Consider the following 17457-nt stretch of genomic DNA (forward strand, 5'->3'; position numbering starts at 1 on the left):
AAACGCTTTTAAATATTGACTTGGCTGATTTATTCTAAAAGCAACTTAGATTTTTTAGAAATTCTGGCAATGAGCACTGGGCTTTGTGAAACCGACACCCAGTGCAAAACATAACCTTGAGCTTGACATTTAAGGCTCTCGGTACAACTGGCCGGCAAAATTCGATGGGTCCAGTAATGTGTGACCAGACTCATTAAAATTATGAGGTAAAAGGGAATCACCGCTGATACTCTTACCCAGGATTTCACCTGCTTCAAGCATAAGGAATACCAGAGTAAACATGGGGAAATCAGCATGATAAATTCAATTTCTGGATTTTAGTCCCACCAAAACATACAAGTTGTTATTTGCCCATCCACAGAATTACCAGCACTACCAGTAACAGTAAATTCGGGGCAGGGGTAATTACATACATAAATCACTTGTAATGAGCACCTATGTCTGCCATGACCACCTGCGTGAAGTCCGGGGTAATGCAGTAATTCTTGCGTTACTGGTCAGACAAGAGTTACTTGCACAATAGGATACAAAAAGGAATCAATGACTGCAGCTCTAAATAAGGGATTAACTATAGATGATGGAGTCTTGACTTGATAAGATAAGGAAGGTAGTGCTTTAAAAGAATGGAGGCATCAACAAGGAAATGTGCAAGTCCTTATTAAGAAAGTCGTTATGCATTACACCAAAACATTCTGACCTCAAGTGCCTAGAAGGTAAATCATTGAGTGAAAGGACCTTGCAGATTTATTAGTACACAGATTAGATCACGTTCCAAAACTAGGGTAGACCAAAGTCTCCTTTTGAGCTAATGCTGAACATCTGGTTATTTTAGTGACTATTTTAGTGCCTACAAAGGCAACTGGCAGTCATGCAGAATGCAGTTATACAATGTGGAAAACAAGCTTTTCATTAATATGAATAAAACTATGGTAATGTACTTTGGTCTAAAGAGATCTAAGTTCATCTGGACGATAGGTAGTATTAAGATCGAAGAGGACTAGGAATACACATACCTGGGTGTTGCATTAGATAACAATTTAGACTGGAAAAGTCATGTTGAGAAACTAAGAAGTAGAATTACTAGTACTATGGGAGCACTCAAAGGGTTTTCTAAAGTTTACGGGGGGGGGGGTCGCTAGGGCCTTTGATGGACTTCATAAAAGCAAAGATTATTCCTGTTCTTTTATATCGCTCCTTAACTTGGCCGTGTACAACTACCCAAAATTTAGACTCGATGTTTTTGAACTGTTTTGAAAAAATCTTTCAAACTTAAGGTAGTCTACTCCTTTGTGCTGTTTAAGAATAGAATTAGTGTTAGACCTGGCACCTTGGCGTGGGTCTCCCTTCCATTTTATGCTGTTGCCTCATGTGTTTTTGCTGGTGTTAGATGCTTTGGGCACTGTGCCGCTGCTATCCAGTGCCACAGTGCAAGTGCTCACTATGGTAAATTGATGTATGGATTAGTGATTCCATGATTGACTGATTTGGTTTACTTGTCAGACCCTAGTACAGTGCACCAGGAGTGCCCAGGGCTGGTAATCCAAATGCTGCTAGTGAGCTTGCAGCACTGGTTGTGCCACCCACAGAAGCAGCCTGTAAAAGTGTGTCTAAGGCTTGTCATTGCAGAGCCCGTGTGCAGTCTGATACTGCCATGCTGACTGGGCAAGTGCACCCACTTGCCAGTCCCTAAATCTACCCTTTTCTTCATATCAGACACCCCTATGGCAGGCCCAAGGGCAGGGTGCATTGTAAGTATAAGGTAGGACATGCCGTGGTGTGTGTGGCATGTCCTAATAGTGAATTACAGCCATTTTAGTTTTTCACTATTGCAAGGCTACCTGTTCCCCATAGGCTAGAATGGGCAGTTTGATTATTACATCCTATAATCCTAACTGACTCAGGGAACATGGTAGAAATTCGAGTTTAGTATGCCTGAACTCAGAATGATAAAATGCATCTTTTAGTGAAGTTGGTTCTAACATTCTGTGTTTGAAAATACCACTTTTAGAAAGTAGGTATTTTCTTGTCTAACCATCCAAGCCTGCCTCTGCTAGGTTGTGTATTCCTTGTCTGGAGTTTGAGTGACAGGGGCAGGGGATTCCAGGAGACAGGTTGAGTCAGCACAGCACTGAATAGAGAGATCTGCATGCAGATGGGTGGGAGGAGTTGCACCTGGGACCTGAATAGGGCTGTGCCTTCCCTCCACAATGCTGGCTCTTTTTCCTGTGGTGTGTCTGATGCCCCTGCCCTGCACTGTGAAAGGAAAGAAGGAGTCATGTAAACAGAGTGCTCCAGGACTGACCAGAACTGGTTTGGACTAGGAAGAGAACACAGAGAAACTGAGTATAAATATTGGGACCCAAACCAAAGAACTTTAGATCACTTTGGGAAACAAGAAGAAACCTTTGCTGAGGAGAGGAACCAGAGAGACTCAGGAGAGACTATCCCTAAGCTTGAGGGATTGGCCTGCAGTGGTTGCCTGACTGCCAACGAGAGGAGAAAGAAACTAACTTTGTGTACTTTATTCAACTTGTGAAGGATCTCCAAGGGCTTCAGAAAAGAACTTGCCTCCTGCTGAAGTCTCAGGGATAACAGCCTTCACCAACCAGCTCCCCAAGAGTTCTTTGAAAGTGCCTGCTGTTTTGCGAGGCTTTCTGAGAGACTGCGTGTCGCAAGGAGCTGGAAGCGCGACTCACGAGCAAGAAGCATGTTGCCGCACTGCAGCTGTCTCTTCACAACGAGAAAGTGCCTCGCATCGCCAGAGAAGTGGATCGACATTGCAGCAGACGTTGCCGCATCCCCGGGAAGCGTGTCGCAGGGCCTGTCGCGGCCCAGAAGAACCGTTGAGTCATCGCAGGGTCCCCGAAGAGCCTCGCATCGCCGGAGAAGAGGATCGACGTCGCATCAGATGCTGCCACATCATCGGGAAGCGTGTCATAGGGCCTGTCGCAGCTCGCATCGTTGCCGAAGCACCTCGCATCGCCGGAGAAGAGGATCGACGTCGCATCAGATAAGTCTATATAAAGAATTCTTATTTTTTATATACAAGCTGTGTGGTGTCCATCTGTAGTGTTGTCACTGAGTTACTGTATATGTTCACAAATGCTTTACACACTCCCTCTGAGATAAGCCTGTCTGCTCGTGCCAAGCTACCAAGGGGGTGAGCAGGGGTTATTTTAGGAGTGTACCCCCTTACCCTGACTAGACGCAAGGGTCCCTATTTGTCAAAGGTACCTACCTCTGCCAACTAGAGACCCCCAAATCTAACAATTAGGATTTACTCCTTTGCTCGCTATGGCTAATATTAAACAAATCAATTACTATATACCTTCTAAATAGGAAGGAATGAGAGCTTTAAGAGCACTTATTAATGAATCTTTAGCCGCACCTAGTGGGAAAATATTTTTCTCAGAAAGTTCATTCATAAAGTTGCTGGTACATTATAATCTTCGCCCATGGCAACACTAGCAAGGATGTCTAGAATGACTCATTTAATGGTGAAAAAGGGAGTCCAAGCGTCAAGTCTACTCAGGGATACAGAGACTGCAGCAATATAGAAGCATAATAAGCACTTCATCAAAACGTTTACACCCTCAAGGCAATCTTATCTCGATTTTATTAAGTGTCTTCAGGCGACTATTGCATTTTTCCTTTTGAAGCTTTTTAATCTCCCCTTTAAGGATTTTGCTGGTGTCTGCATATAAAACGATTACATTACGTATGTCCAAGATTGGTAAGTTAGCCAAGGAGTCCATGAAAAACATAATGTGCTTGTGCCCTGCACTACTTGATGCTCAGAAAAAATACCTAAAGCCCATGTTTAAAAATGAGCGCATAAGAACAATGTCAAAGGCGGTAAATTTTGTTTTAAGGGCAGTATACCAAAATTATTGGGTAATATTGTAATATTTTTGAGTCTGGCCCTAAAGCTTTTTTATTTTGAAAAGGTTTTTAGGTCGAGCCTAGAGGCAGCGCGCATGCGCTGCACTTCTCTGTGAGGCATGCAGTATTGGAGTATGCACTTGAAGCCCCCTCTTATCTCCCCATATTTGTCATTTGCTTGTGTCATTGTCCTTTGTAAATGTTGGCTTTTGATTCGTAAATAGGCTTGTTAGTCCTTCCTTAGTTCCTCCTTGTCTTCATTTGTAACCTCCAATGGCGACTGGCCCTTTTACTTCGGTTGTTACATGGTACATGCTATTTAGTCTGTAAGCACTATTTCCTTTATTGAGTTTCTGTTACTGTAGGTAGGACATGCGCTGCTTCAGCTGGAACAGTTTGTGTTTTTTAATCATCACGGCCGCCCGTTATCTTATATTATGTGTTTTTAAATTAACAACATGGGGGCCTGCTTTCTCCTTAACACGGGCGCCCGCTATCAATCACACGGGCGCCCACTATCAATCACATGGGTGCCCGCTTTCAATCACATGGGCGCTTGCTTTCAATGTCATGTGCGCCCACTTTCACTTTTTGCGGGCACCCGCTTTCACTGTAACACGGGTGCCAGCTTTCAATAACACGGGCGACCGCTTTTACTTTAACCCGAGTGCCCACTTTCAATAACAATACGGGCGCCCGCTTTCACTTTAACCTTGGAGCCCGACATTATCTCAATCCCCCACCCACAACATTGCAGTTTAATCTCACTCTGTCACCCTTATGTCTGTTTTCCCCCGACCAACCAGACCTAAACTCCTGCCTCCTCCACGAGACCATCTACTTTGTCTCTATCTTTACTTGTCTTTCTTGAACCTACAGGTCGGAGCAGTGCAAGGAGGTTCCGGAACTGCGCCTCTCCCATGTGATGGAGCTGGAGGGGCAATAGTGGAAGGGGCAGCTGGCTGCGAACCTCCACCAGGCGCTTCTCTATAAGGTGAATTAGTCTGTTCATGCGTGCACACACACGCATCTCCTCCTCATTGTGGTTCACTTTGCTCATTAGGATAGCTTTTGCTTCGGGCAACTGTTCCCACAGTAGCTCATTGGGCAAACGCCACCCCGAAACTATGCAAACCCAGCTGCTCTCCAGGGAGTCCGGCTGCCCCTCCCTGGGCTAATTTATCTCTCCAACCAGCTGCTCCTTTCCTAGAGGACCGTGGCTCCACCCCGGGTGTATTCTATTACGCCCAGTCCTCCTGTCTTGTCTACAGCCTTTTGCTTTTGGTGCGGGAAATTTTGTGGTAGATTCCCATTTGCTTTTCGTTTTCTTAATCTCCTTATTCATACCATTTTTAATTCCTAAAAAGACACCTGGAGCAGGCTTATTAGTTGTCCACAGTGTTTTCTGTTTCTACCTATTCTGTATACATTCTGAGGGGTTTCATTTTGGGTTTGGACTGTTTCCATGCTGAGCAAGTTTTGGCTCTTTGATCAGTCTTAACATGTTCTTCATTTTCTAACTTTTTCTCATTGTTTTACATACTAAGCTACATATGTGTGGAAGCAAAAATGGTTGCCTTGAATTGGATACAGGGCAGCTTGAAATGTCTATGTTCAGAAACTTGCCTACTGTCTCGCTGTGATCGTTTCAACTTAGTAACATACTTTCCTGATCTCATACTGTGCGGCAGTTTCAAGATCTTTCAAAATAGTTACAGTTGCTGTGTGATGCATTTTAGCAGTGCTTTTACTTGTGTTCGCCGATCTACAAGTTTAAGTTGAATTACCTTTAATCACAAGTTCCTGTTTTGTAAGCGTGTCCATTTCTTCTTATTTTTCACAACATTTACACGCTTAGTCAGTGGAATCTTGATCGCTACCGTGGACATTTACAATGCCAATAGCTCTAACTTTAGCAAATGTGAGACCTATTGCATTGCAAATGCTAATTATTGGCATCTGTACAGTAATCAAAAATAGTAATGACATACTGCTAGAGTTTTACAGGTTATCGTGCCACATTACAAGAACACTCGAGACCCTTCCTCTCACCCCCATGGTCTCATTCCCATTCTCTAATGTATATCCAACAGTACACATTGTAACATGCATAGTATTGAGGGTAGAGTAAAGATGTATTCTCCATAGCATTCCCCACTGTTAGGGTTGACTCTGGTTCCACCTCAATTGATCTATCTTCATTTCCCCACCCTATTTCTCACTTTGGCTCAGGGAGGCAAGGCATCTGGGGGGTCTAACAGTTCGAAGAGCGTCGCCGCCTAGGCTTGCATGTTGTCAGCTAGTTTATAGTCCTTACAAGTTTTTTTGCATGACATTCCTCTTTATTTTCCCTTTCAGCTACATTTCTCAACCACTCCACAATCTGCAGAAATGTCAGGGACAGCAACCAAATAGTAATTCTGCACTTGGCCAGTGTGAACTCCAGTATGAGGAACTGTCTGCTCAGTTTCCTTTTTTTCCTCACAGGGATTTGACAAAACGAACACTGTTCTATATCTCTGGGCATGGACCAAGCAGTGGTGTTGGCCAGGGATTTAAGCACAGTAGACCAATAAAAGTCCAAACGTGGGATACCCACATCTGGTGTAGAAAGTCCTCATCAATCTGGGCACAGCAGGGGCAAGATGGCTCTTAAGCTTAGGGAGAAAAATTGACAGTCCAATTGAGATGTCCCGCCTGATAAACTAGTATTAATATATATTGTAATGTTTCCTTTTAATGTATTCAAGAACATACCTGTACCTTTCTAACATGCATTGCACTTGTTTTTAACCTTTTCAATGCTATTTTGACTAAGTATTTATCAGGTGTGGATCTTATTTGTGTAAATCAATATTGTACACATTTTTTACGTAAACTTAAACAATAAACTTAAAATGTAATAAGTGAACATTCTTGGGCGTTCTGTGACCATGAATCACCTTAATATTCATTTTTGCTGTGGTCCAGGAAGAATAGAAGAGTTTGGGGTCATAAATGATGTGCAGACAGGAAGAGGTTCCCTTGGAATGCTTCTCCTTTATTAATCAGAGTGGGAACTCTGGGGGGCCCAGGGACAAGGGGGTTGATACCGGGGAGGATGTCCAACTCTCACTATTTTTTTATGCAGTTCCATTCCCCGTCACGGAAATATGGCGGTTTTATATAAAAGAAAATCATTTTGAAATGCAATGACAGGGACAGTGGTCTACTGTTCCGTGCAGGCCTCCTTCTCTGTCACTGCAACCGTCACAGTGGGTTGCAAATTGCGACCTGCCTCATGAATATTAATTAGACTGGTCGCTCTGTGACCCCCCCTGCAATTACTTGTTTTATGAGACAACCTAGTAGTACATTAGTATCAGTTACAAAACATTTGTGTGCAATTTGCAACCACTTTTTGTGACCAGTAAGTTTTTACAACTGGCCCCTTATGTCTTAACTGCTAATTATACTTAGCTGTCGTTAGACTCATGCACCAGAGGGAATGCGAGAGTCAAAGAAACCACAATCCTTACAGTCGTAACAAGCTGTGGATGAGCTCTCAAACAACTGGTGTGGGAGTCCCACAGTGAAAAACCACCATGTGCAAATATTCAACACCTCCTCTACCACGTAGGAGCAATGATATTAACATCCATCTTTCAGTTTCTATGACCTTTTAGAAGGCCTTTGTGATTCCTTCAACCACCAGGCTCAAGAATGAACAGATAATTCACTCAAAGTTTTAGACATCTGAGCCTTCAAGCAACAAACCAAAGAAGGCCGAAACAGCATGCAAGGAACTTCAATATTTCTCGGGATAATTCAAGCAACATTCTTTTCCAATATGCGGTTGGCAGGTTTCAGTTAGGCAGTATCTTGGACAGTGAAAAAAGATTATTGGCCAGGATCCAGGCATTCCTATTCTGCAAGAGCTGCTACAAGGTGGAATCTGTCAGCTGATTCATTTTTCAGGCAGCCTTCTCCAACTTTTACATGAATGCAGCATCCAGACCTCCAGAGATTTAGTTTGCACCTGCTCTCATAAAAAATTCCCTACTTTCTCAAAGTTCCATGAAGACTTCTGACTTCACATGCCTGCTTCTTCCTTGTTGGGCAGGCCACCTACCTGATCGACATTGGACAGGCTGTTGCCAGACGTCTTCTCCAGTACCCCGCTGAGAAACGTACTCACACCATGGATTTTTTTTCATTGTCCATCACCATGGCCATCATTTCATGGTCCATATTCTTGTGATAGTCAGGCTAAGTGTATTAAGGAAGCCTGACTCAATATATAGATGACACATACAGACACTGATAGTACATTGGCCATAATATATCGAAGATAACACTTTTTTATCTTCTCAATGTTATCACCAGAGACAACTGGAATGTTAGAATTTCATATACCTATATTGATATCCCCAAAAACTATCTGATAGCGGTCATTAACTTGAAATTATATCAAAGATGCAATTCAGTTTAAAGGCTAGGTTTAGTCTGATTGGTCACTTTGTTCCCTTTGTACTCGGTGTCACACCATGGATGCAAGCTGAGTCACTTAGGTAAAGTATGGTACACATTTCTCCAGCGCGTTTTTTCAAAATTGCAGGAGGCAGAATGAAATCACACACAATAAATACATGTGCGTGCACTTCTAAGAAAGTTAAAGTGTCTAGTTACACAGTAGAAGGGATGAAAATGCCTCACTAATGTTATCAGTGTGGACACAAAAACTGAGGCAGCACAATACTGGACTCAATCTATTGTGGAGGTCAAAACAAAGAGGAAAGGCAGGCAGAAAACCTTGAGACAGATGCAGACGGTGTGGCCATGATAGACAATGCCCATACCCTCTGTTTGCATAGTATATGGTCTACTGAGTACAATAAAACTGGATATGATTGTGGGGCCAGCAGAGAGGCACATAGTGGTGGTGCTGATCCATATTTCTATGCAAGTCCCCCATTCGCAAGTGCTGGGATGCAGGGTCAAACTAGTAAGGGCCATCTAGAAAACTTCTCTACTCCCTCCGGATGCTGTCCATGAATCACCACACATATGGGATAGAGTCCTGGTAGGGCCACTGGCACTCTCTCTGTCCCTATTCCAACAGTGTGTCCTCCATGGACTCTGAACCCTTGAGCACGATACAATATTATTTAACATTTGCAAGGATAAATGGATTCCATAATTTTCACGGGAGGAGGTTCCCATGCAACTGAGCAAAAATGCTCTTGCTGTTTGTTTCCACGCCATCATGAATTCAGAAGAGGGCAGACATACAGCAGTGCCCTCTTCTGCAATTACTACATTCCCTGGGAGCAGAGAAACAGGACCAAATGTCTGATGGTATTATATAGTGGCCTCAGAATTATTGCCTTCAGTCTAATAGTTGATTATTAATAATCTAACTGTTCTATTCACTCAGGCTGGCTTTTAACCTAGTCTTTCTACGCTACATATTTTCTCTGTACTCATGGGAATAGCTAAATCTGTCACTGTAAAGAGATAACTGACACTACAAAGTATTACTGAGGATTAAAAAGTGCCCTTAATTACTACTGATCGGTGTATCCTGTTAAGTAAACAGGCACCACTCAGAATCTCTGCTTCGGTAATGCAAAGTACTAAATTTCAATACATGGGTCACAACTCAAGTCCTTAAGAACAGGAATAAGAAAGTCCAACGTGGAGTGAAGCAAGGTTGCATACTCATTCTGCAATTCTGTAATAATGACAGAGTTAGCCAAACTTCAGAGCCACAGATGAGCTCTGGAGTTCCTAAACTACATAACTAGTGAAATCCTACTCTATGATAATGGGTCTGAACTTAGACATGCACCAGTCACTTTTATATCTCCTTGTCTATGGTTTTAGGGCTTCAATTCCCATCTCTTTCAGTGCCCCAGGAAAGGTAAACATTTAATTGAGCTTCCAACCACTCTGTACGTGGACCTTAGCCTGCTTTTATTTCTCAAGATTCACCCATTCTCCCTTCTGTTTGTAGCTTCACACATTGCACCTACTGAGGAAGCAGACTCATTGTAGGACTTTGAGGGAGCTTAATGGAGTCTTTGAAATTACCTAGGGTGCAATGGGCAACTCCCGCTGACTCATTCCCAGCCCCCCCCCCCCCCCATATCATGAGAGTCCAGAGGTTCTCCTCAGGCTATATAGCCGGGCTCTAAGGCTATTCTCCAGTTCGGGTTTCTACAAGCTTTAACAATGAGCAAGGTAGAGCTCTGTAAGAGGGTGTGCCCTGAGCTCAGAGAAATGATAATTGCTGAATCTATACATCACATTTCCCAAAGAATGAGACTAGCTCCAATACTAGCGCTTAACAAAACAAATGAAATTATCCTAATAGCACATGCTATAGCTGGCAAGCAGTACAACATAGGAGCTTATAAAGCATAAAAGGTCTGAGTGTTAGTTGTGAGCATTAACAAAATGAAATCCATAGTCTTTGACAACTCATGAAGATATAATAAAGAAAAACTGGAAGTTGTAAATGAATATAGTTACCTCAGGCTGCAGTTAGATAATATTGTATTAAGAGAGACTAGAAAAAATATTTTTAAAAACCAATGGGGCATATGTACAAGGGGATATCTTCACTAGAATGTCACTTTTAGCGATGTTCTGGTGGTGATATCCCCTTCTTGTTAGTTACAAAGTGGCGTTAAGCCACCTAACATGTATTAACGCCATCTTGTAGGTAAGGCTTCTTTCACGCTTCACTTAGCATGAAAGGGGTGTGCAATGGGTGTTGCAGTGGACGTTCCGCTGCAGCACCCATTGCTTTTTAACCCCTTCTGTGCCCATGACGAGATAGTCTCGTCATGGAGCGCGGTTGCGCTGTGCCCATGACGAGACTATCTCGTCATGGACCCCGCCCGCTAATGAAAGGGCCGGCACAGGAGGGGGAAAGGGCGGGGCACTCAAGGGGTTAATGCTGCCCCATATTTACAAGTCTTGGGCTGTGCTAAAAACCAAAGACAAGGAAATACCTGGTCTTAGACTGGTCATTTTTTGCTCTTTCCATGTGTGCTGCACTCTGCAAAATGGTGCAAGAGTGCCTGTGCTGACACTAGGCAGCTTTATTAGCACCAGCGATAGGGGAAACACAGTGGTGCACCGTATGTTAATAAATACAGAGCATCCCTGCATTTTAGAAATGTACCAATTTTGGCATAACACCCCGCTCCGGCATTTTGTTGTCAATATCCTCCAATGTGCTAGGATCTCTAAAGAGCTTTAATAAATATTAGGTGGGTATACATTATCCGACGTAGTACGTTCACTGTGCCAATGTAATTTGCAGCTTCTGTTTGTTGGTTTGATGTGTGTTTAGCACCTGATAAGATTGAACGATATGCACGGAAAGAACTTTTAAACTATGCAAACCAATTCCCATTCAAGCAGTGAGATTAAAATTGTATTGATAAGAGCTAAGAAAACTTTACTGGAATCTGCAACGCTTATAATGTAGGGTACATAGTCAGCAACAGAGATGAGCTGAGCTGTTTATTTAACTAGTTACTAAAAGAGTCAGTAAACGTTGTCTACTAAAAAACGTGACCAAATGTATTCTTTATTTTCTGATCATAAATGGATTGTGAGGTTAGCTCTCACATCATTTGTTATAAGTGAATCAAATAGAAGGAGTAAATTCCAAAATACACTGAAGAAAAGTTGTAATCCTGGAATTATCTTTTCCAATGGTGCTGTGGTGTGTATTGGGCGTATCCTTCATGTTCTGTCTCCTTTGAGAATATGCATGCACTCTTCATATTTTGATTAGGTCAATTGCCATTTTTGTTTACCACTGCAGGAAGAAGGTAGGTTGTTGGGTGAGGTGAAAAAGTCACTAAATTATCCATGTCACTAACCTTATGATAACTTGGCACAAAAAACAGTCAGGGTAAAGGTAGTGGCAATGAGTAAAGTATTTAAACAACGCTTAAAAGTAACAAAGTTAAAACACAAGACAAATCCCATACCAATTCAGAAAAATAGAGTAGAGTTTCGTAAATAATTTGACACCAAAATGACAAAAATCCAATCAGTAGAACCTTAGATATGCAATTATAAAGATATTAGGTAAGTTTAGTTCCTAAAACCACAAACCGCCACACGCGGTTATATGATCATGCAACACTGGGTGAAAGCTAAAACTTCAGGCCGATAGCGATGGAACTCTGTCAGGATACTGGGACCCATTCAGTCCTCCTGAAAAAATTACCTTCTAAAGACCAGAGCAAAGAGTTCCGTTTCCGGTGGAGGAGGCTGCGAGGAGCAGGGAGAGCGTCACAGACAGTTGTGGCTTTAGCAGGAAGATCCTGTTGGGCGTTGTGGATGGTCGTTGCTGGAGATTCACAATGGTGGTCACTGAGTGCTGTTGATCCTGTAGTGCAGATCTCGAAATGGCAGTTTTCATTGGTGGTTGCATTAGTGTGAAGTGTTGGGTTCACCGGAGCTTCACATTGGTGGTCAGTACGGGTCGCAAGATCTTGGCGCAAATGGGCCTGGTTGCAGTTCCAAGGATCCCAAAACTTCAGGATTCCTCCTTTTCTTCTAGAAGCTCAGCTGATGCAACAAAAAGCATCCAGGAATTGGGAGGCATCTCTTTGGAACCAGAAACTCGCTCCAGAAGACACCAGTAGGGTCAGGCAGGTAATATTGCAGGATCAGGCAGGCCACGTTGCAGGATCAGGCAAGTCCAGTTGCAGCAGGTCAGCTTGCCTGTTGCAGAGAGGCCTATGGAGCTTGTGGTGTCCCTGTAACTTAGAACAGGAGGTCAGTCAGCCGACCCTTAGAGTCACTTCACCTTGGGATGAAGGTGTAAGTCTAGTCTTTCTTCACAGAAAGCAGTGCAGGCCTCAAGCAGCAGGGCTGCAGGATGTCCTTCTTCTGTAGTATCCACTCGTCAAGAGTGGGTCTGAGAGTTCCATTTTTTAATACCTGGTGGCCACTTTGAAATGGGAGAAGCTTCTGGAGTCACCCCTTCTTACCCCCTGCAGCGGTATCTTGAATTTCCTGACTCCTTGCCCTGGTCCCAATCTTTCTGGGGGAACAATAGGATTAGTATTAAGTCCTTTGTGTGTGAGCTTGGCCAGTGCATTTGAAGTTCAAGGGTGGTAGGTGACAGCTCCACCTCCCATCTTGACAGAGTTGACCCATCCTGCCAACACCTCAACTATCTATTGTGATGTTGTCTGAGAGTAATAAAAAAAGGCCTCTGCCGACTAAGCCTTGTCATGTGACCCAGGAACAGCCTACAGGCACCAAATATCTCGGACAAGAAAATGCAAACTTTTTAAAAAGTGGCATTTTCATATTTATCACTTAAAATGTGACTATCATTGGAGAGTTTTAAATTATAATTCCTCAGAATCCACACATAACTTTTATATCTGCTCCCAATCAAATGTTATCAATTATTAAATGTAATAAGGTAACAAAATGGTATCCTATGGAAGAGGTAGGCCTTCCAATAGGGAAAAAAAGATACACTGCACCCTGCAGTATGGACTGTTTAGGACCTACCCAACAGGTGACTCCTACGTACTAAAAAGGAAGGTTTAGGCCTGGCAAAAGGTATATTTTGCCAGGTCCAAATGGCCGTTTAAAACTGCACATACAGGCTGCAATGGCAGGCCTGGGACATGTTTTAAAAGGTTACTTAAGTGGGTGCCACTATCAGTTTTGCACGTCCACTGGAAGCATTTAATTTACAGGCCCTGGGTACCTGTAGTACCACTTTACTAGGGATTTAAAAGTAAATTAAACATGCCAGTTGGGTGTAAGCCAACTTCACCATGTTTAAAGGTGAGAACACACACACTTGAGCATTGTTTAGCATTGGTAAAGTGCACCGAGTCCTAAGGACAACAAAAATGAGATGAGAAAAAATAGAGGAGTGATGGCAAAACATTTGTGGGAAGACTACCTTAATGCTGACAGGTCCAACAACTACATACAGCAAGGAAAATCAGAGACCACCGATAATGCGGTTGATGTTTTTCTGAAAATGACACCTCAGAGAATATTATATTTGTATGCTCTACACTTTGCACTTTGTAAGCAAAGAGGAATACCCTATTATCAACTGGAGAGGCATTTGATGAATTTGAATAAGAGAAAAACGTATTTGTACATTTCTGGCAATTTATTTTTTTAGTAAATGAAACTTTATTTAAAAATGTAGAATTGTATATTTAATCTCACACTAGGACCAAGGGGTTGTGGTAATAAAGAGAAGGTCAGCACCTCCGCAATGTCTGCAATACATTTGATTCTTAATGTATAAGCGTGCTCAATGTAAACACTGGCCACCTATCCAGTGCTGCCCTGTATGTGAAAAATAATTTTCCTTATACACTTGAAATCGAAAAACTATGGTACAGAGCACAGCATCAAGTTGGTTTTCAAGCTCACCCTGTTGTCAGTTAGATTTAATTGTTAATACAACGCCAAGGAAAAACACAATCGACAAGATGATACAGTCCAAATACAAGTATGGAAATGTAGAAACTTGATATTTTTGACACGAAGTTGTAGCATAGATGCAGACAGCCTGGCTGGCTTTCTGCATCTACGCTATAACATCATCAAGAGTTTCTACTTTTCCATACTTGTATTTGGACGGCATCATCTTGTCCATTGTCTTTTTCGTTGCTGTTGTATTTATGATTAAATCTAACTGACAACAGGGTCAGTTTAAAACCCACTTGATGCTGTGCTCTGTACCACAGTTGTTTGATTATATATTTAATTTTTCCTTTTCTATTTAAATTGTGACAGTGTAATGCTTATTTGTGTTAAAGTTGAGCTTAATGCAAATCTTCTTATTATCCTTATTCTTCTTAACATATTAGGTTGTGGTGATTTTATGACTTTGGCACTAATGGTAAAGAGGTGGTCAGCCATTTGAGAGAAGACCTAACTAGTAGAATACATGCATTTCTGCCATTTATTTGAGAAAGTATAGCAATCAGCAAAAATTGATTATGCTAAGGAAAGTAATTTCCTAGGTGTCCATACAGAGAAAAAAATCAATAATCAGTTTTGAGTATGTAAAGTAAATTGTTTGCATTTGCTAGTTTTATATATAGTAATGGGACATTGTAAAAAAAGCTCTTGTCAGACTAGAAATTGTATATATGCAGATGAGTACGCAATGTATTACCATTGTTGATTAGGTGGAGGGACCGAGAATCACAAGTGGCAATGCTTCAAGAGGCTCATGCTTGCCTTCGCCTCACTCAACAACGGTAATAAATATAATATTGCACTCTGATCATCTGCATTTAAGGCTGATACCAAAACATTTTCATGGGTGTTTGTTTTAAAAAAAAAGTTAATTATCAAAACCATGGATGAAGGGTGTTGAATATGTGCTACAAGATAAACTCACAATAAAGTGCCCCCTGACTATTTGGAAAGTTGTTTCCATATGTAAATGTAACATGCAATCTGTGAGGAAGTAAACACTGTTTTTCCCTTGTCAAATTCTCATAATCAAATCAAGTTTATTCTGTTAATAAACCTGATTCGACCTTTGCAATGTAGTAATATTTGTGTGAGTATCCTTTTAATCAGTGCAGCTGCTCCTACAATACTGTTACTGGACCACATTTATTTTTATTCCTTTGGCATAAAATATCATATTGCACTAGTAATCACTAATTCTGTTAAGGCTGATCATGGTAAATGCAATTTGAATGACCGTAGTGGAAACACACAATGTAAACTGCCTCCATTTTCTGTTATTCTTTGGCGCCAACATTCTTTCTCAAATGTATTTCTCTAGTATCTGGATGTCACTTTCACAATGATTTCCAATGTCTGAACAAACATATTTCTGATCAGCAATTCAGAATTTGTTAGTAGAGAGGTTTTCTACTAATTGTTAACAATATTGGAGGATATGTATCAGAAACTTGTAATAAAAGTATCGTCTGACAGAAATATTGTGTCCTAAATATTGTTTACATAAATATCACCTTTTTAAAGTTAGCAATAAAATATCTACACCTAATTTAGCAATACTGTTTGTAACAGACATTTAGGACACAATATTTCTTTCAAAGACTATTTTTGTTAACGAAATTTTGGCATACAGCCTATATGAGCCGTCGCAGAAAACGTGTCCGCTGTTAATAAATGTTACAATTTAATAATCTTAAGGCACAAACTTTACAAAAGCTACTTTATTGACGATTAGTCTACTGTTAATATACAAGAATGTGTCATGCAATATTTTCAGTGAAACTTACGTGCAAAGGATTCCACTTCCCAGTCTTCCATGTTGGCACAAGGAAAAGCATAGACAAATAGAATAAGAAACCGCAACATAACATGGATTCCAAATTGTATGGGCTAGTCTGAAAAGCTAATTTCCTACTTCTGCCCACATATATCATCGGACATATTTCTGATGCTATTGGAATGAAGCTGCCTTACCTACTTTTTTCTATACATGCTATGTAACAGGTGATACAATGCACACACACAAGTTTTTTCCCACTACTAACGGTGACAAGGAAATTAGCAATGCAATTGCAATATTATCTCGGTAATTGTTTATTCATTTTTTATTTGTGTGAAAAGTATTGGAAATTGCAAAAATCTATACATGTAAAGCAGGATATAACACAGGATATAACTACAATGACACTCACAGAATGGTTAACCTATGAGATGCTGTACCACAAAATGTTCTCCCTCTCTTATCTATATATATATATATATATATATATATATATATATATATATATATATATATATATATATATATATATATATATATATATATAATTGCAGGGGCCACCAAGTCTATCAGGGCACTGAAATATTTGCAATACAAAGCAAAGAAAAAGGAGCATGAGGATGGCTGCAGCAGGGCAGGCTTTGATTTCAGGGGCACTGCAGAGTTAAAATGGAGAGTTCTTCACAGAAAAGTTTTGATGATAGCAGTGTGAACATGAAGTCATTGCAAAAAAAACTTGCTTTCAGTTTGATGCCCTTGCTCTCCTTCTAGTCCCTGTTCCTTTTTACCATCAGCTTTCTTAACAGCTCATTAACAGCTTTTCTGTCTGCTCAAGAGGGCTCTTTATAAGCTGCATGCCTAATGGATATTAACAGGCTGAACAATTACAACTCGCATGTGTGCAGAGGTGTGTAGCTCAAAGGGAAACCTAGGGCACCAGCACCAAGAGCTTTCCTTCTGTCTGCATATATCATTGTATGTGCCCTCCTCATGACATCCAACTTTTAATGAGGCCTTGGTTTGAATTTTTGTGGTTCTCACAGCACTCCCTTCTGCTGAAGATTTCGGTCCCAATTGGGCTCATTGTGCTTCAAACACATTGCCTTGTCCTAGTCTCTCCGGGAATATTGTTGTAGATGTTGAGACAGCTTGACTTTTGAGCATATTTGACACAGTTTGATTTCAATATCTTGCAATGGATAGCTGTCATTTTTAGGTGTCTACTACAGCAAGCTCCAGCAGTCTTTAGACCTATTGCCAACAATATACAATATATAGTCAGTGTGGGCTTCGGATCAGCGCCTTGCTCATCA

At 41.3% G+C, this 17457-nt stretch overlaps 1 protein-coding gene across 1 annotated transcript in view; it reads right to left on the reverse strand.

The window, feature by feature from the left end:
- CERS6 (ceramide synthase 6) overlaps positions 1-17457 on the reverse strand; it is a 513016-nt gene that overhangs the window by 22776 nt on the left and 472783 nt on the right. The window contains exon 10 of the mRNA XM_085646218.1: positions 16152-16175. Coding sequence (XP_085502344.1) covers positions 16152-16175 — 24 coding nt within the window. The remainder of the gene's footprint in view (positions 1-16151; positions 16176-17457) is intronic.

Source organism: Triturus cristatus, chromosome 3_1 (genome assembly GCF_964204655.1).
Source record: "Triturus cristatus chromosome 3_1, aTriCri1.1, whole genome shotgun sequence".
NCBI lineage: Eukaryota > Metazoa > Chordata > Amphibia > Caudata > Salamandridae > Triturus > Triturus cristatus.